Source organism: Gossypium arboreum, chromosome 8, assembly GCF_025698485.1.
Source record: "Gossypium arboreum isolate Shixiya-1 chromosome 8, ASM2569848v2, whole genome shotgun sequence".
NCBI classification, from domain to species: Eukaryota; Viridiplantae; Streptophyta; class Magnoliopsida; order Malvales; family Malvaceae; genus Gossypium; species Gossypium arboreum.
Window position 1 is genome coordinate 52,764,228 of NC_069077.1, and position 21,635 is coordinate 52,785,862.

The 21,635-nt window shown below is 33.3% G+C and overlaps 1 protein-coding gene across 1 annotated transcript; it reads left to right on the plus strand.

Moving 5' to 3' along the window:
- Positions 1-20,387: 20,387 nt before the first annotated feature.
- On the plus strand, positions 20,388-20,853 carry LOC128279380 (uncharacterized). The gene has a single exon (XM_053018011.1). It carries the CDS (start codon positions 20,479-20,481, stop codon positions 20,725-20,727), a length of 249 nt encoding a protein of 82 aa, XP_052873971.1. The 5' UTR covers positions 20,388-20,478; the 3' UTR covers positions 20,728-20,853.
- The last annotated feature ends 782 nt before the right edge of the window (positions 20,854-21,635 follow it).

The following is a 21,635-nucleotide window of genomic DNA, read 5'->3' on the forward strand; positions in this document are numbered from 1 at the left end:
ACGGGTGTAGGACATGGGTATGTCCCTAGCACACGAGTATATGACCTATACCCATACGGGCGTGTGGAGCCTTGAAGCATGAAATTTTCTAAGTTTTTCTTGAGCCCTCAGTTTGGTCCCGAACCACCTCAATTGTATGTTTTGGGCCTCGTAAGCCCAAAGAAGGGACAGATTGCATATGAAATGAAAAGTCTTAAATTGACCAAAATTTTATGGCCCGGTTTCCTAAAATTGGTTGAGTTTAAGTCTGGTAGCACCTCAAACCTTGTCTTGGCGTTGGATACGGGTGAGGGGTGTTACATATTGAATGATGATAATTCGATATGAGAACATGTTATAAAATTTAGAAAAGTTGTGTGAGATAGCAAATCATGCTTATGGCATTATAATGAAATTATTTGTTTTGCTAAGTTTATTAATATACGAACTTACTAAGCTTTCAAAAGCTTATTCTGTGTGTTTTTCCTATGTTTATAAAGTTTCGGAGATTTCCTCGGGTTGGAAGTCATGAAAGACCCTATCACACTATCCAATATTTGTTCCGGTAAATAAATGCTTTGAGATTTGGTTATGTGGCATCTATAGGCTAGTTTTAATGTGTTAGTATTTTGAAATTGTACATATTTAGCCATGCGAAAATGGCTTGTTCATGAAGCTTAAGTCCAAGTATATTTGATTAGGGTATTTTGGTTATATGTTTTGATTGGGTAAGTCACGAATGACTTATAAATTAGCTCACTTTAGTAAGCTTGATATTTGGTTTATCAATTTGTGATGCTTGGGTATACGAATCAAAAATAGGAAATGGTAAGTGTGGTTTCATTTGGCTTAAACAATAAAGTAAATGATGGATGCATGATTAAGTTATGGTATATCATATTTTGATTAAGTAATGTTTATGTCATATGTGTGTGTAATTACTTTGATCACTTTGTGAGATAAGAATTAGGTTATACAATGCATGATTATATTCGACTAAACTTCGTAAAAATACGTATATACTTATATACTTATGAGATAATCACTTATGAGTTGGCTTTTAGATTAGGCTTGTGATGGCAAGTTTCTATATATATTATGTTTAAATGGTTGGTATTTAGGTTCGGTTTTTATATGTCTCAATTGATGTTGTAAGGGTGATATTTATACATGATTATAGTATGCGAAATAAACATGATATGCTTTAGTATGGATGTTCGAGAAATGGTTCAGATTGTTATGCCATATGTGCATAAATTCGTAATGTGAGAAGAGGTATATTTAGCCTTGAAATGATTCTAGTTATTATCTTATATATTATTAAAAATTTAACCATGTGACATGACCGAATAGGTATATGTTTGAATGGCCAAATTTTATTTTATTGTAATGGGTATAAATTTTATGAGTTAATGTACTAGCCAAATAGTTTATGAAATAAATGGCTAGGTATATGTAGTCCGTTTGGTTATAATATGCATAAGTACAGAAATTATGAATTAATATGTTACTATTTAGCTAACGAAATAAATGTTTTGACATATGCTCGGTATATGTTATTTAATGATATATGCTTGGCTAATAGTTGATCATTCGAATAGCATAAAGGTGAAAGTCTTTTGATTCGAACATAGATTTGATGAAGTAGGTGTAATATGACTTTGATATATGTTAGGAATTTGAATGGCATGTAATAGCACTTTAAAAAAATTGTACATGTTCAATTTAGTCCCGAACTCTTTCTAATGCTTGTTTAAGGTCTCGTTAACATAAGAAAGGGACTTTATGATGATGTTTGACTATGTTATGATGATGTATGATTTATGATTGCAAAATGATCGCGGAATGTTTCGATATATCCGGTAATGCCTCTTAACCCTAATTCAGCGTCAGATACAAGTTAAGGGTGTTACATTTTGTTGGTATCAGAGCTATGGTTTAGTCGGTTCTAGGGCTACCATAGCGTATGTGAGTCTAGCTATACATGCCACATTTAACCTGCGATAGTGCGATATCTCCCGACTTTGACGAAAATTGTTTTGATGAGATAGATAAGTTTTTCAACCGAGCTAATTCTGATAGTACGAAATGTGTACTCAAATGTTTGAATAGAAATGTGTTGATTATGAGTTGAAACTCATAAAGGTATGGATCAAAGAGTATGACATTTTGTTATTGATAAACGTTATAATTATATGAGCATATGAGATATGATATTTGAGTTATGATTGTTATCTGAAATGCTTTGATTGTGAATTAGTAATTTGAGTTGGCATATGAACAATGTGTTAAGAACAAAAGTGATTAAAAGCAAAAGTTTATTAAATGATTTGAAAATGTGAAATTAGTAATGAACTGCCTATTTGTGATAGTATGTGTTATGTGCATTTGTGTGTAAGTTAAATTTGAGGCTTTACTACCCTCACCCCCCTTATCAGTGAAATGCTAAAATGAAATCTGCAAGATTTGGTTAAATAAGTTCAAGAGTGTGGAGTTACAGAAGTTCGTGTTTGGAAGATTAATAATGTGGCCAGAAAAGTGAATGAATCAGCAAATGAAGACAGTATTAAAAGAGATATTGGATAGTTCTGGAGACTATTCAGATTATGCAAAGACACTGTTACAGAAGAAGTTAACTCTGATTAAATGATCTATTCAGGTTTGTTTTCTAAAGAAAATATTAGCTAGAAGCTTTTTTGAATTAACTTCTACTAGTGAAGGGATAATGTGAAAATTTCTGATGACAGAATTAAATAGTTGAATAATGATTGAATTGTATTGATGGCTAAATGCAGTGGTTATAGTTGGGCAGTTACAATTATTTCTTCTGGACATTCTATGTGTACATTTATCCTCAAAAGTATATGCAATTGTTTAGTTTCATAAGGAATTCTTATCGTACAAGAACATTAGTTAAACATACTAATAGACGAAAGTATCGTTGGTCTGTTTGAATAATGTTCGACATTGCTAGGTCTTTCTCTGAAATTTATTCCATTGTGTGGATGTGAAAGTCGTCGGTAAAATTTGTATGATGCTAATACTCTGTTTCTACTAACTATTGTTCTGTTGAAAATATATGAAGATTACATTGCTTCTGTTACTGTGAATTCCAGTATTTATGAGTGATATTATTCTTTCTGGACATTTTCTAGGATATCATCGGAGTTGATATCATTCTATATGGTTGTAATTTTCTGAAATTCTATGTAGCCTCAAATGTTGAAAATTTTACTATTTTGGTTTTATTATGATTCTATGTGATTATCTATAAGAGATATCTACTTCACAGAAATGGCTATATCTGTTATAATCATAATTTTTGTTCTGAAATTGGGAAGTACTGTAGTACCATTATAAGAGTTATAAAAGTTTTGATTCTTCATTGGTTGTTGTTCAAATCATATTTGATTTTTTTCTGGGTTTAAATGCTTTATTAACACCTGGGATATTATCTATTGTTACGGGTAAGATGTCGGTTTATTATGAAATTATGATTTCTATTTGATGATTGTGGCATCTATATTATGATATTTCTAGGTTATCCTTTTTAACGAGAAGAAAAGATTTCTTCGAAAAGACCAATTCAGTAGTTTAATTTGATTTGAAATTATTTGATTGAAGAGTTAATTGGGTTATATATGTTTGAATCTATCCACCGGATTGGAAATAAACTTTGAACGCTCAGGTGTGAGTTGAGGGATAGTCTGGAGGAAGAATTCGTATTCTTGAAGACTTGATACATAATTATATCTATCGGAACAATTCAATCTGAGAAATGTTGTGGTAAATTAAAGTTAGTTCGACTGATGAAGTTTTTCTTTCTGTATGGAGATATTGTCAATTGAAACAACAGTACTTGCATCAATGAACGGTTTGAAGTGTGTTCTAATAATAGAGTGTACAGAGATATCTTATGATTCCATACAGTTAAAGCTGCATGAAAAGAGTTATGTGACATATTTGACGATTACAAGAGTTTAGAGCAAGATCTGAATTTCGCACAGCAAAGCTAGCTCGAATCATCGAACAACTTTTGATTCTGTAAGTAAATATTATTATTCGAGTGAAATGATTATAGTTTCGAATGATCTGAATAAGAAACTTTTGTGTACTTTACAAGCGATGAATACATGATTGATCTTATCAGATGATAAACAGTTGTTAGTTGAGTTAGAAGCTAAATAAATGTTTATTTAGTAAAGTAGTGAAGTTCATAAATGTGTCAACGAATTATAAGTTAAAAGGGGGTTTAGTATAAATTGAATTATGATTCAAAATTTCAAATGTGGAATCAATGATTGGTTGTTGCTTTGAAATAGAGTGTGCATACTGAGAAATTTTGAGATTGTACAACAACTATTACAGGTAATTTTAAATGGTAGTTTGTCTGTTCATATAAGATTAACAAGGTGCATAACAATCCGAGATATGGTATTGATGAATGAGTGTGAAATATGATATTTCTGACTTTGTTGACTTTTGAAATAGAGTGTTGATAGATTTTGTACCAGGACTATTCTTATTATCGAAAAAGATAGATGTTATCTAAATTATTGAAAAGAAATCTCTCTGGATGTATGGATTTCTCTCTTATTAAACCAGCTGAGTTATTCTTTTCAAAGATTGCCAGTTTGCACTGAGTATTAGTTTTCATTGTTTCGGATAAAAATCTGAAATTTATGTTGTGATTCTGAAAGAAATTTTAGTAAGATGTGGGTATGAGGTTGAATTGAAATCAAGAAACGCAATTCAAAATTCTCAAAATATTTATTCGTCACTGTGTTTTAGAGTTTGAAAGCAACTAAGAAAGATAGTTGTATTTGATAAATTATTAGGTGAGTATAAAAGTGACATTGTATGAAGTATCGTATGTGGCAGTTATCGAACTCTGTTGTTTCGGGATCGAGCTTTGTGATAAAATGATTCACGGGATTAATGCATTAGAAAATTTGAGCAAAAGATGAAAGCAACTCAATACAGTTAGAAGTCGTTTCAGCCTGATACGACGTATAATGAAAGACAGATCGAAATTTCAGTTGTGAGATTAAAGAGATTGAAATCCAAAGCTATGTGTGAATTTGAAATGTACTATGTGGAAGCAAATCCTTAACCTACTTTCTGGTAAAATTTTCGGGGGCGAAAATCCCAAAGACGAGAGAGTTGTAACAGCCCGGTTTAGACCCTAGTCAGAACAGTGGTTTCGGGACCACAAATCTGAGTCAGAAAAATATTTTAATATTATTTTCCGTGCTTAAAGTATGTGAATTGATATGTGTGAAATTTTTGCATGAAAATTTCATCGTTTGAGTGCCAAGTTGTGAAAAACGGACTTAATTGCGTAAAATGTAAAAGTAGTGTGCTATATGTTAAAGTACCTATTTGCTTTGATTAATTAATTATGAAGTCCTTAAAATGAAATTTGGCCATTGGATAATGGGATGGACGGTAATGGACAACCATTATATGGTTTTCTAATTAATTTATAAAGGTTAAATTGGTAAATTATTTGTTAATATGTTATTAAATAAAAGAAAACATAAATCACATGCATATATTCTTATTTGTTGGCCGAATGTAAGAGATAAAAAGAAGCTATTTTCTTGTTTAAGTTTCGGCACTCTTCAAGCTAATTTGAGGTATGGATTTTGTTCGGTTTTTGATAATTTTTATGTTTTTGAGATCGTTGCTTCGTGTACTAGCTTGCCCGTGCTTTAATTTTCGGAACTGATGACAAATTTGTGATTTTCCATTGTTGATAATTTGATGATTTTGTGGTTTGATGATGAAAAATAAATTTTTGTTAATAAATTATTATGTTTAATTAAGTGATTTTTCATAAAAATTGTTATTTAAGGACTAAATTGTGAAATTTATGAATTGAGGGACCTAAATGTGAAATAAATTGAATAAATGGGCTACTAGGGGCTTAAGGTGAATTCGGCCTAACATGGGTTTATGGAAATTTTGAGTAATTTGTGTTATTTTGAAATAGGGATTAAATTGAGAAAATGTAAAATTTTAGGGGCCAAAGTGTAAATTGCCTATTTATGTGTTCTTGGATGAAATTGAATGAAATGTTGAATAAGTAAATTAATTTTTATATTAATTAGATTTGCAAAAGCGGAATTCAGATCTAAATCGAGGGAAAGTCAAAGTATCGAATTAATCGACTTAATTTGTAGTTACTGCGAACGAGGTAAGTTCGTATTTTAATAGACATTATGAAATAATGTTATAAATGCATATTATTTTGTGTGATTGAATATAATTCTGAATGGTAATGTAAATATATATATTGAATAAGTTATACATGTTATTATGATATTGAGTTGTTCGAGAATCAAATTATATGAATACGAGAAAGCATTGACAATGTAATGACATCCGAAAGCCCTGTACGAACCATAGGAATAGTTAGGATACATATTTCATGACATAGGATTTTGATATGTGATATCATGTAAGACCACATATGGGACGTTGGCATCGATTTGAGATTTACGTGTAAGACCATGTCTGGGACATCGGCATCGTATATGATTTCGTGTAAGACCCTATCTGGGATAGGATATTTGATTACATGTCAGACCACGTCTGGGACGTTGGCATTATACGAGCTTTTCGAGCTATCCGAGTATCCTTATTGATTCCGAATGGTTCAACGGGCATTCTGAGAAATAAATGATTAAGTGAATGATATTTCAATTCAGGTACGTTGAAATGTATACAATGTTTGAAAATGAAAGGTAAGTATATATGCAAAGAATTTTATGTGATGTATATGGAAATGAAATGTGAATATGTGCAAACGAAATATGAACAAATGAATAAGATGTGATTTATAAAGTTGCATACATGAAATTCTTAAATGCTATTTGAATGAAAGGTGAGCTTGAGTATAAATGATGATATGAGATTTTTATGAGAAAGATATATGATTAAATGTGTTATTTCCCAAAATGTGCTCTTTTGGCCATATGAAAGTGTGAATTGAATGATATATGAGAATTGAATTGAATAAGCTTGTAAAAGTTAAAGTTAGCTAATTAAATAAGTAATATATCGAATGATGATAATTCGATATGAGAACATGTTATAAAATTTAGAAAAGTTGTGTGATAATAATGATATATTGTACGTGCTCAATTTAGTCTCGAACTCTTTCTAATGCTTGTTTAATGTCTCATTGACCTAAGGAAGGGACTTTATGATGATGTTTGACTATGATATGATTATGCATGATTTATGATTGCAAAATGATCGCAGAATGTTTCGATATGTCCGGTAATGCCTCTTAAACCTCTAGTGTCGAATACAGGTTAGGGGTGTTACATATGGAGGCTGATGTGTATAAGACGTCATTTAAGACTCGTTATGGTCACTACGAGTTCCTAGTGATGCCCTTTGGATTGATTAATACATCAGCGGCATTTATGGACTTGATGAACCAAGTGTTCCAGCCTTACCTGGATTAGTTTGTGGTGGTGTTTATTGATGATATCTTAGTGTATTCTAAGTCTGAAGACAAGCACGATAAGCATCTGAGAGTGGTATTACAGATTCTTCGTGAGAAATAGCTGTATGTGAAGTTCAGCAAGTGTAAGTTTTGGCTTCGAGAAGTAACCTTTTTGGGTCATGTAGTTTCCGCCGATGGGATTCGGGTCGATTCTCGTAAAATTGAGGCGGTGTTGGATTGGAAATGGCAGAAGAATGTGTCTGAGATTCGTAGCTTTTTGGGGTTGGCAGGTTACTATCAGCGCTTTGTAGAAAGGTTCTCCTTAATCGCAGCTCCGTTAACTAAGCTTCTACGTAAGAGAGTTCCTTTTGCGTGGACTGATGCGCAGCAAGAGAGTTTTGAGAAGCTCAAGACTGTACTGACTGAGGCCCCTGTTCTGATACAGCCGGAGTTTGAAAAGGAGTTCACCGTTTACAGTGATGCGTCACACTTCGGTTTGGGATGTATGTTGATGCAGGAGGGTAAGGTGGTAGTATATGCGTCTCATCAACTTAAGACTCATGAGGAAAATTATCCAACGCATGATTTGGAATTGGGTGCCGTAGTTTTTCGCTTTGAAAATCTGAAGGCACTATCTGTACGGTGAGAAGTGTATTATCTACACTAATCATAAGAGCCTCAACTATCTCCTCACCCAGAAGGAGCTGAATCTTAGGCAGTGTAGATGGATCGAGCTGCTTAAGGATTATGACTGCACCATTGAGTACCATCTTGGCAAGGCCAATATGGTGGCTGACGCACTGAGCCGTAGAGCTATGAATGATTTGAGGGCATTGTTTGCTTGCCTTAGTTTATTTAATGATGGTAGACTGTTAGCCGAGTTCACCTATAATAACAGCTTCCAGTCTAGCATCCAGATGGCACCTTACGAGGCACTGTATGGTCCAAAGTGTCGCACTCCTTTATGTTGGACTGAGTTGGGTGAGCAACGTGTTTTGGGTCCTAAGTTGGTCTCCAAGACTGAGGAGAAGGTTCGACTGATTAGGGATCGTCTGAAGGCAGCTTCTGACAAACAGAAGTTTTATGATGATCTGAAGAGATGTGGGATTAATTATTCTATAAAGGACTTCGTGTTTCTAAAGGTCTCACCATGGAAGAAGGTTCCGAGGTTCGGACGTAAGGGCAAGTTGAGCCCTAGGTTTATTGGGCCGTACCGAATTCTGAAGCTAGTGGAACCAGTCATTTATCAGTTAGAGCTACCTCCAGAGTTAGATCACATCCATGACTTGTTTCACGTCTTGATGTTGAGGCACTACCGCTCTGATCTCATGCATATTGTTTCTATTGAGGAAATTAAGGTTCGGCCAGATATGACCTTCGAGGAGGAGCCGATTTAGATTCTAGATCGCGACGTTAAGGTTCTAAGAAGAAAATTCATTCCTTTAGTAAAGGTGCTGTGGCGGAATCATAGCACTAAGGACGCTACATGGGAGCCTGCGGATGCAATGCATCAGAAGTATCCTCATCTATTTTGATCAGGTAAATTTCAATGATGAAATTTTCTTTTGGGGGGTAGAGTTGTAACGCCCCAAATTTTATATTTATGTTTCTGTAATTAATTGACACAACTGTGTATCTGCTTTAGTGGTTAAGTATTCTGGGTGTGTGTGAGAGGTCCTAAGTTCAAGCCTTGTCTTGGGAAAATTTTGGTATTTTTTTCTAAAATAAAGCCTTGACATTGATCAATAGGCTTTTGTTTGGTTGGTTGTAAAAACATATCAGAATGGGCCTGCTGGTCTATTGTTAAGATGTGTGTTAATGTGTTAGGGATCTGGAGTTCGAATCCCTGCGCGAGCGTGGGAGTATGTTTTTTCTTGTTAAACTGAGAGAGTTTCGGTCAAACAAGAATTCTAAGAATGTGTGTGTTAGTAGGTAAGTGGGAGAAAAATTGGGGGATTGGGATATTTTAATTTTATTCTTTTTTTAATTTTTTTCCTGGTTCAAAAAAAAATTTGGCATTCTTGCCTTCTTCCCATTGCCGAATTTCTGCCTCCCTTTTTCCACTTTTTTTTTACTCCTCTTCTGAATCCACCTCGTTCTTTTGCGTAATGTTGACTGTTTCATTTGGCAAAGGTCAAGGATCGACTAGGGTTCCGTTGGTGAATTAAGTTTTCGAGGCTGTTATTCATTTTAAGGTGCTAGTGATCTCAAGAATGCGTTTGTGTCAAAACGAGACCAGGTGTGTACCCGAAACGCAGAAAATGAGATTCGATGAAAAGTCAAAAAAGTATTCTATCGATGCCACACGGGCGTGTAGTCTCCTGTGTGGTAGGTCGTATGATGGAACACGGGCGTGTAATTGATGAGCCAGGTCATGCGCACATGACACGGCCGTGTGATGGCCAGGTAGGCCGTATGCGACACACAAGCTATACCAATTTGGGCTGCGTAGGCCACACGGGCATGTAGGCCCACATGGGTAAAACCACACAGGTGTGTGGGATTCTGGGTCAGGCCATGTATCCACACGGGCGAGTGGGCCCACACGAGCAAGCCACATGGGCGTGTGAGCCCATGATTCTAAAAAGTTGCTTAAGGTTACACGGGTTGCCAAAGTTGACTGTGAATCTATTATAGGGTTGGTAAGCATTACTTAGACCCCTAATTGTGTGAATTGTCTGTATGAAATCTGAACTGCGCATGTATGCTAATCTGAATGTATGGACTATAACTGCATAATAGCATGACATCTTTTGTATGTTGCATTGCATCGGGATGGGCTATTGTTATTTGGAAGAAGTATCTAAAAAGCTATCAAGCCTATTATATGGCAGCTCTGCTGCAAATTTCTGATTATGCGCCGCATTCTGATATAGCATGGTGTGTAGGCATGGGTGGGTTAATTTAATCCCCACATGGTGTGTAGGGATGGATGGAGATGGTGTGTAGAGGCTGGTGGGTAGGATTCTGATTTTCTGTTATTGCATGCTGTATCTAATTGGGCTAAGGCCAAACTGAATCTGTAATGGACTCAGGCCCATCCTATATCTGACTATATTCTGATGTGTATCTGTATGCATGTTCTGTGGGGACTACACACTGAGTTTATGAAAACTCACCCTTTCTGTTTAATCTATACAGGTAATCCCTAGACTTGACGGATCAGCGCAGCAAAGGACTCGATGGTGACGACACGTAAATTTTAGACTGTTTTTCACAAATTTTTAGATTTTATTTCTTAGTTGGGGTTTTGATTTAACTTATGGACTTTGGACTATCTGGCTATAAGCTTTCGGTTTCTTAATTGTTTTACAATTTATTACTATTAAGCATAATTGAACTCGGTTTTCACTAAGATCAAATGGTACTTTTTAAATAAGTGTTTCCAAAGCTTCCACTAAAAAGATATGATTTTAGACATAACGAATAACATGTGTTTTACCTCGAACTAAGATAAAGGCTAATTTAACTAGAACAATTTTAACTCGACAAACTCGTTTTCGACTTTCATTCCATGTGACATCACCAGATTAAACCATAACGTCTAGGCCAGGTTTAGGGTGTTACAAAGGATGGAAATTTATGTAAAGCATAGAAGCTACAATTAAGATTATTTATAAATAAAATTAGATTGTCACACCAAAAATAATAAAAATTATATTAAAGAATTAAAGATTAAAAAACAAAAGTAAGAAAAAAGAGTGAGAGTGATTAAAGGTTTGATACGTGCGTGCGTGTGTCAGATTCTTGTAGAAGAAATGAGCCAACCATATGTTTTGAAGAAGAAAAGTGGTGTTTGGCAAGAGAGAAAATGAGAGAAAAAATGGCAGCAACCATTTGTTTTGAAGAAAAAAAATGGTGTTTAGCAAGAGAGAAAACGAGAGAAAAAATTTTGTTAAATAGATGACATCATATATGACGTCGTGCGCTTATGTGGCATGCCACATGGGCTATTATGTTGACCTATAATTTGATTAACGGTTAACTCCCGTTGACTGTTAAAATTGGGCTTCTTAAAAAATCGTAATGTTGAGGGTGTTAATCAAAAAATAAAAAGGTCAAGGTCACAAAACCAAAAGCCCCCAAATGTTGAGGTTTTTTTTACAATTATGCCTTATTTTATTAATCTTATTGTAAATTGTGGTTGGGATCATATTTTAATTACATCATTTAGGATGTATTTCATTAATTATTATGAATAGGAATTTATATAGATATAATAGTTTATACTTAATATTTATTACTGACAATGATTTTAGAGTGTTGTCTAATTATTAAGTGTTTTAAATGGGTTAATTTATTATACAAAAGATAATTGATATATTTTCTACTGCCAAAATTAATGTTATTTTTAAATTCATAAAATCGAGGTAATCACTTGTATAAAACTAGTTTAGTATTGAAAATTAATTTGTAAAAAGATCGAGTCACTACAGTGGCGAATGTAATCTCTCTGGCTAAGGTCTATCATCTAGACCGTGTTGGGGAGGTTGCAATTTGAAATTGTTGTATACCATTGGCATGCCATTGGATTATGAGTGCTCACCCTATTATTATGTGTTAGGCATTATGGCCCGGAAATAGCGTTGGAGAGATAAGGGAATGTCGAGCATAACTCCATTCACCGTAAATAGCATGGTGTGTTTGGATAGTGTGAGCATATGTGATACATTTACATGGAGATAGCATACAACTTTATTAGTCATGTGGTGTGTTTTGGAGATCCGTTTATCTAATAAGTATATAATTTGACTATGTTTCATATTCGCGAATTGCTAATATATCACTGTGTTGTGAATGAAAATTATATTATATTTGAATTGTTCAAGTATGTTCAAATACTAACGTGTCTGGTGTGTATATATTTGTGTTGTATGCATGTCTACTCACCGAGCTTTCCTAAGCTCACCCCTTTACTTTACCTTGCAGATAAATAGTTCCCAGGTTAGCGAGGAGGATGGCAAATTAGTGATTCATCACAAGGCACTTTTAAAGTATGTGTGTTGAGATTTTAAACTCTGAAGTGAAGGCAATGTGGGTTGTTCCAAGGGTTTAGTACTAGAATTAGACTTAGACATAGACATTTTAAATAAAATTTTCAACAGGTTGTAAACAGACATTACGAGCTGTTTACTTTTTGGGGAGATTTTGAACATTCTGCTTTGATGCCCAAGACAAAGCATCTTCCTAATTGGACTTGATAGACAACATATTAGTCTTTCAATTGGTTTTCTTATTCTCGATTAGACTAAGGATATTTTTAGGTTTGTTTACTAATACAAGTTATCTTTTCACATTACGATCCGACCACATAATATTGCTTAGTATTAGCTAAACATTAGACAGTTGATGAGCAACATTTGCTTCCATTTTGCTTTGCATGCAAAAACCATTTGAAGACAATCTACAAAGTATTAATGTAATTCATGAATAATTTTATTAATCAATCTATTCAAAAATTTAAAGGTGTACTTAGACGAAAATTGTAACACTCTGGTTCTAGCGTGTGCAAGGTTTTGGTGAGAAAACTCAAATTAATATGTTTGGCGGGGCAGTATCTACCCAAAAGTTTCCTTTGGCAGACTGAATGGGTGTATTACTAATAATGTTTAAGTTGAGGGTGTTTAATGATATATCATTATGTTGGTTGGAATCAGATAATAGCTAAGAGAAGAGATGACTATAGAAGGAGTACTCGCCTAAGGCGTAGTGCGCCTTGTTATTAGAGTTACTGTGCTAGTTGCATTGTAAGTGTAGTAGTTAGGGACCCTCTAGTTAGGGTAACCAAATATTTTCTATATTGGATTCTTATTTATAATCGCATTTATGGCTGTAGACCACTAACGAAGATATTTTTGAAAAAGCGTGACACGTGTCAAGTTTCACTACGGGAAATGGATCTTATCTGTAAATATATATTATTTAAATGGGCTTGAGAAAAGGAGTGTTTCTTTTTCCTCCCATTAGGATGCTGTAGGCTTCCTCTAGAAGTTGAATACAATTTGCTATCTTTGAATTGGAACTAAAGATCAGATCTGAAGTAGTAGGTTTCATCATATCCTAGGTGAGTACTTTAGTTATGCATGTGGAATCCTGAAGAGTAAGACTAATAACTTTGGTGAATAGTAAGATTAAAATAAAAATGGGCTTTGGATTAGGGTTTTCAATGTTTGAGAATATGGTAAAATGTATATGGATGGGTTTTAATGATGCTTCTATGTTATTTGAGCAGTGATGGTTTGTAACAGCCTGATTTTCAGTGGTAATGGAAGCGGTGATTCGAGGCCACCAATTCTGATGAGTAAGCTCGTAAATTTTATTATTTAGTATTTACGAGCCAAATGTGGTTTTAGGAACATTTTTGAATTAGTAATTTGTGTTATAAGGATTTATTAGGTTAAATGGTTTAGAAAACAAGGTATCGAGACCTTGATTCTATAAGCTGAGCCGTAAATATTTTTATAAATATTTATGGATTGTCATTAAGGTAGTATTAAAGTTTCAGTATAAAATTTTAACATTTTGATAGTTAGTTAATTAATTAAAAAGGACTAAATTGAAAAAGGTGCAAAATTTCCTAGTTAAAGAAATAATGATTAAATATCCTAAATAGTAAATAAGGGAGGACTAAAAAGGCAATTAGACATACATGAGAAAGCTGAGGCGGTATAAGTAGAAAAAAACAATGGAATTAGGTGATTAATGGGTAAAGTTGGAAATGAAATAAAATTTAAGATAGCTAAAAATGGAAAATTAATAGTTTCTAGGCAATTCTTCATCAATATTCAACCTAAAAACACCATTGAAGAACCCTTAAGAAGCTGATTTTCATATTTTGCTACAAGTGAGTTCAATTCTTGTCTTTTTCTTGAAATTTTTATGTTTTTGAGATTTTTACAATTAAGTACAACTACCTCTTTCATTAGTTTTTAATTTTATTTGGAAATTTTGAAAGTTACCATTGATGAATACTGGATGTTTTTGATAAATTAAAATGGATTTAGAGCTTTAATTTTGTTATATGATGACTTTATCAAGTGATTTTGATAGATATTGATTTTAGGACTAAATTGTAAAAAGGGCTAAATATTAAGGTTTAGTATTAAATTTTGTTTTTCAAGTGCTGTATGATAGCTTAGAAATTTAGATAAATTGTCAATTGAGAAAAATTAGCTCATTTGATAGACTAATTTAGTGAGGGACTAAATTGTAAAAGTTGTAAAAGTTAGTGAAAATGTGTAATTTTAAAAATTGAGGGGTATTAATTGTGAAGTGAATTGAAACTAAAATATATGCTAATGAATGAGTAATTTTATATTTTAGATCAAGAGCCCGTAGACAATCATGAAAAAGGGAAATTAGCAGAATAGTCCCTGAACTATTACAAATCTTACAATTTAACCCAAGTAAGTTCGTATGGTTAAAATTTAATGTTTATTTATTAACTTGATGAATGTTATTATGTATTATATATATATATATATATATATATATATATATATATTTGTTTGAAATAAAATTATGGTTAAATTATGAAATTGAATTGAATGTTCAAAACGAATGGAACACGGGATTGAGTACAATCAATCTGTGGCAAATGATGAATTGACGGTAAATGCAAAGGATGAATTGACTGTAAATACAAAGGATGAATTGACGACAAATTACCCAAGTAAACTGAGGTTCAGCATCTGTTGCAAACTTTCGTGTTTACTTTTCGTTTAGCTTTCATAAGCTTCTGTTAACTCATATGAGTTTTCGTTTAACCCTTATGGGTTTTCCTTCAGCTCCTATGAGCTTCTGTTCAACCCTTATGGGTTTCAGTTTAGCACTTATGTGCTTCTGTGTAGCCTTCGGGCTTTTGAATACGATGTACTCATATCCGTAAGTTGTTCTCCAATTCGGTAAGACTTGATAAAAGACTTATGTGATTGGATTTGAAAGATTTATCGTTTGTTATTGATGTTGATTTGAAGGAAGTGTGTTCATCGATTTATGTTGTGATTGACAAGGAGAATGTATGAATAATTTAATATTAAATTTATTATATTAATTTCAGTAAAATCTATGTTTAACATATCGAACTTACTAAGCTTCATTAAGGTTACTTGTGTTGTTTAATGTCCTTTGTAGATTAACGTGAGGTCGGGAGATCAGATCAACACATCAAGCTACACTATCCAACTCACTCTTGTAGCTTTTGCAACATGTACTAAGGTTTATATGCCATGTATAGGGCTATAATGGTTTAAGTAAAATTGGTTTGTGTAAATATTAAGAGCTATACTTTGATTATATTTCTAATCAACTTATATGGGTATGGATTAATTATGCATGAGATATGTTTGAATTGTTTAGATGATGATTAATTAATATGTATATTGAAGCATAATTTGAACTAGTAAATTAGTAAAATATGAATATAGATATATGTGGTTAATTTGGTAAGTTAGGATATTTGAGTATATGTGATGATATAATAGGTATAAAAACTTGACTTTGGCTTGAATTAAAGGTTTTGTTGTGGTTTGTGAACGTACAAATGGTTGTGTCTAAGTTGATATCAAGATTGGGTGAGAAAAGTGGCCATAAAATGTCCTATTTTCGTCACACAGGTAGAGACACGGGCGTGTGTCTCAGCCATGTGTGACACGGCCTAACACATGGGCGTGTGTTCTGGCCGTGTGTGCCTTGCATCTTAAAATTTAGAAATAGAATGCCCAGGTTTTTGTACACGGCCTAGTATACGGGTGTATGGCTTGGTCGTGTGACCCTTGTACTTTACATATGGCCTAGTACACGGGCGTATGGCTTGGCCGTGTGACCCAAGTCAGAGAGTTACACAGGCATGAACACGGGTTGGGACACAACCATGTACCTCATATCGAATGTCCACATAGTTTAAGACATGTGCGTGTCTCTTGGCCGTGTGAGCCACACGGCCTAGCCACACGAGCGTGTTTCCGCTCCTTAAGAAAATTTTTGAAATTTTGTGAAAAATTTCCTAAGTCTCTGGTTTAGTCCCTATTTATTTCTAACGTATATTTTGGGCCTCGAGGGCTTATACAAGGGACAATATGAGTGTTTTATGATTGGTTCCTGATATGTATCTTAAATGTTATGAAATGTTCGTATTTGATCTGAAAAGTCCAGTAATGCTCAGTAACCCTATTCTGGCGACAAATAAGAGTTAGGGGTGTTACATGGTTGCTGATTTCAAGTTAGATGCTTGGATCTAGCACTCAAGCTGTTGTAAATGGGTGTCAAATGAGTCTCCACTCTGGCTCCTATTTGTGAATCATATGCGTAAGATTTACTGAATAATTATAGACCTAGAGTGTTTAGTGGACGAGTAAAACTTAGGAAAAATTATAAGGATGGTATATGAAGAAATTTCATGACTTAAAAGTGGATTGATGAGTATGCAAGTATAGTCTGAGTGCAGAAAGATATAAACTTTCCAAGTGAATCCTTAAGACGAACGTCTATAATTCTTCTAGGTAAGTGTGTTATGAGTTATGATCTGGTAATCTGATTGAGGTATATAGATGATTGGTGATGAAGATTGTTTGTTCATTTGACAAAATGATTAGATGAGTTTGAATGCATGATGTTTGGTGCATGGGTAATTGTTATGCTGAGTTTTGTATACATGAATATGAAATGGATGGTGTATGAGTACTGATGTCAAAGTATGGTTGTATGTTTATGCCTAAATTGTGTGCTATGAGTTGAGTGTTAGTTTAGGTGTATGTTAGTGAATTAAAGTGTTAAGTCTTAAATGACGACAATGCATGAAGAGTCTATCAAGTGAGTTTGTATCTATTCACTGCGGTAAAGTCTAAAAGGGTCAATCAGGACTAAAAACACGAACAATGATATGAACCTCTGAAGGAAAATCCCATGGCTATGGCACCTTCTAAAAGTAATTAAAGGATGGTAATTACCCAATGGGGTACTCTGCGTGTCCTAGGACGATAATGGGCAAACCTTATTTACTATGAGTTTAAGTAAATCCATATCGTAAACATGACAGTAAAGAATAGCCTTTGTGGTTAATTATGAAAGAATAGCATTTTTGGAAAATTATGAAAGAATAACCTTTGTGATGAATTATGAAAGGATAGTCTTTTTGTGGCGATAAACAAAAAAAAAGCCTCTGTGGCACACTATGAAGAAATGGCTTTCGTGGCGTACCCTAAAGAAATATTTCATTGTGATGGATTTTGTAGTAAGTTGATTGTCGTAATTAGTATGGTTCTTAAGTGTAATCAGCAAGACCAACAAGGTATAATGTCTTTATAGTTCACATGGTAAACTATTATATAAGATGGTGACTCAATTGAAAATAATGAATTGAATAGAATTAGAAGAAATACTCACCAGAGACAAAGTTAAAGGTTAAGAGTAATATGACTTGCTAGTTACAATGTGCAAGTATTACTCAAGTAAATGATGTTTCCCTCACTAAGTTCTTATGAGTTTATCTTATATGTATTGTGTTTCAGGTGAGTCAATGTGAGTCCGCGCCAGGAGGGACGATGCCAGAGTTACGCCAAATGAAATGGCGTATCGAGTTATTATGCATACAGAGCAAGTTCGGTGGCATGTTCAAAGTTAGAAATGTTAGCTAAAAATTAAAATTTTAGGATAATTGTAACAGATGAGGATTTCAATTCAGATTTCTTGTAATAAAATTAAATTACCATGTACTGTAGTTGTATTTACCTATTGTGTCTGCTTATGTAAATTAGTTTGAGTCTGTGTATAGTTAAGTTGTAATTAATTGTAAATTGTATAAGTAGATTAAGTTTTTGTTTATATTCATGTGGTAATACCCAAGACCCGGATTTGACAAACCGAATTGGGTTGAGGGTGTTACAAAAATACTACACTTAATGCACCAAAGCCCAAGTAGGAGGGTCTACGTTATTTATGTCATTGACACGTATCCGAGTCGAGAAGGCATTTAACAATCATAAATTAAATCCTTAATTATAATGGTTAAGGTTCAATTTGTGCTACTAATGTCAATTAAAAATAAGCTTAATAAATTGCAAATTTTTTATTAGAAAGCATCTTTTTATTAATCATAGAGTTAATTGCATCAAACATCCTCAAATTATGGCCCTCATTTTAAATTGGTCCCTAAAATTCTAATCATTCTCATTACATCCCCAAACTATCAAGGTTATGTCAATTACGTCCTTTCATTACTAAAATAATTAATTTAACTGTTAAATGACACATCAGATCTTATTTGATATAATTTAAAATTAAAAATTGAAGAAAATGAATATTGTAAAAATGGTTGTTTAAAAATCTTAGTTTTGAAGTCGTTGAAACTTTTATAAAAGTTTTATCGTTCACACTTTCTTCCTCTTCTTCTTTAGTTTTACTTCATTTTTAGTTTTTACTTTAAAAGTTACGAAATATTATTTTATTTTATTTTTAAATTTTCATTTTAAATTTAGCTACATAAGATTTGAAATGTTATTTAACGGTTTTACTAACGAAAAGACCGATTGATATAACATTGATAGTTTGACTGTAATTAGAACATTTTAAAGTTGGAGAATCAATTTAGAATGAGAAGCATAATTTGAAGATATCTAGTACAATTAAATCTTAATTATATTATGAGAAAATATATTTAAATTAATTATTATTATGACAAATCATTTTTACATTAGTTACATTGTATTGTGTTTATAATTAATTATATTATAAAAATTTGTGTTTATGTTTCTTACATAATAAAAAGGAAAAATGGAAAAAGAAAACCATACTTTCAAGCAATATAGACATTCATGTAAATTATATAAGTTTGGAACAAATTCTAGACAAAATTTTCTAACGCTCTATTACTAAATAATGATTTAAAATTTTCAAAAGAAATTGTGAACCTCTCAAGTGTGATACTCCTGATATACAAAACATTGAAATTTGATCAATTCACAAGTTAAAGGATTCCAGATCTGATATTTTTATGTTTATCATCTAATTCATTTTAGTTGGATTTTATCTTTTGACTTGAATCACTTATTTAACATAAAAAGTTTATGATATTAATATTTATAATTACATATAAATTTTAATTAGTAAATAGGAGCTCAAATGATACAATTTACAAAAAAAATTATACAAGAAAAATCCAAAACAAAATTAATTGAAATCAAATTCTTAAGAAATTAATACTACTTTAGTAATTTTAACTCAACAAATATTGCAATGAAAAAAAAAATCATGAGTAATGCAGTGTATTTAGCTTTATTTTCCTCACATTATAATATAGCTATAATATTTAATTTTATTGTTATATTTTTACAATAATTACAAATAAACATATTATTTATCTAAATCGACCCTGAAGTTAGTGAATTATTAGATTTGATGTAAATACATATAATCAAGTAAGTTGGATTCAAAAAATAAACAAATAAAGATAATTTTTTCTTTATGGGAAAAAGAAAATAGAGGTGAGGCAATTGGAGAGTGTTTGCCAATTTGCCGCCAGGTTCACTTAACCTCTCCATTCATATCATTGAAAGCAAATCTGGAACCTTCCTAACGCAACTCCTAAGCAATCACGGACCCCGACTCTATTTACTTATTTACCCTTCTCCATTCACTACGCGGGGGCGGTGGTAGGAATGCGGGAACGTGGAGTTGTCGGGTCTAAATACACAAGACTCCCCCATTGACCGTAAAACGGATGGACGGCTCTAATTTCGTTAGAATTTAGTTGGGCTTAGCAGAGATTCCCGGGTCCTACTAAGACCCAGCATACACGTTTTTGAACCGAGTCTTGTATGTATTGTAGGTTACCCCGAAAGTCCCAATCTCCTAATCCTACACTACCAAGGAAACGCAAGTGAAACAACTTGGAAGGCAAGTCAAGGCCAATCGATCTTCCCCGAATCAAAGAATGCCTATTCCCCCCCCCCCCCCTCTATATATATACCCCTGCCCTTTGTTCTCCCAGCCAGCAGCAACCAAAACTGAAACCCTCTTCCAGGTAGTTAGCAATTATCATCATCATGAACTCAATCTTTCGTTCCTTTGATGCTCTGTGGGGTGAGTTGTTGGGACAGGCAGTCAGGTCTTCCTTTGCTTCTACAACTAACAAAGATGGTGTTAGGTTGTTTAATGGCAGAGTTAAGGTGACAATAGAAGAAGACATAAAGAAAAAGCAACAAGGAAACGTTGAGAAGAAGCAACAGAGGGCTCCCCGTTTCGCTCCTGAGCTCGACGGCCTTCACTGCTTTGAGACCCTTGTTTCCTACTAGATTCTTTCCTTCATGGGTTTGAAGTTATTCAACAATATTGATTCTTTTTTCTTTTTAATAGCAGAAGCTAGAAATTCTTACTGCATATGTAAAAATTTGGGATTAATTGAAATTTTTTATTTGAAATCGCCTTTCTTTCTAGCTTTATGGTTTAAATTCCCAGCAGAGAGTTCTCACAAATTTCTTTAAAATTTTTGGTCAGCTTTAGTTTGGTGGAAGAAATTGACCATGTTTGGGTTCAAGTAGTAGCGAACAAGGATTTTGGAGAAAGGTTCAACAAATTGTTCGTGCAAACTTGGGCATTATATGAGTTCTGGAAATAAGTATTTTTGTTGATAAAAGCTTTTGATTCGTGTAGTGGTAGAGTCGGTTTGAGAGAATTGGAGGGATATTTTCATGGTTGAGATGGGAAGAAAGGATCTGCCTTTTTCCTCGTGATAAGGGGGCAGTAAATCACTGGGTTTGAGACTCCCAGGGTGCTCAGCTGATCAGAAGTCGGTTATGCTGCAGTAAATTATATAAATAATCACTCATCAATAATAAGAGTATTTTTACTTTGGTCATTTAATTTTAAAATTTTTTACTTGAAATTTAATATTTTAATCACTTATTCCGTTAACCATTTTACCAATAAAATTTTATTTTATTTATGAAAATGTGACATTTTATTTATTATTTATCGGAATGGGCCGAAAACACTAAAATGCGTCCATATAGGAGTGTTTTAAGGAGAAATTTTAGCAAAATACGTCTTTGAGGGAACGATTTTGTCATATCAGCAAAAAAAACGCTGACGTGGATGCGCTTTGCTAATATGGCCAAACGCTCTCTCATGGATGTATTTTAGTCCGTGTTTTTGACCTCAACGGTCACCCCAACAGTTATTTAAAATTGACCATTAGGAGTTC

Bases quoted from the DNA above. Each gene is read 5' to 3' on its own strand.
- LOC128279380 (XM_053018011.1), top strand. From the start codon at position 20,479: ATGAACTCAATCTTTCGTTCCTTTGATGCTCTGTGGGGTGAGTTGTTG.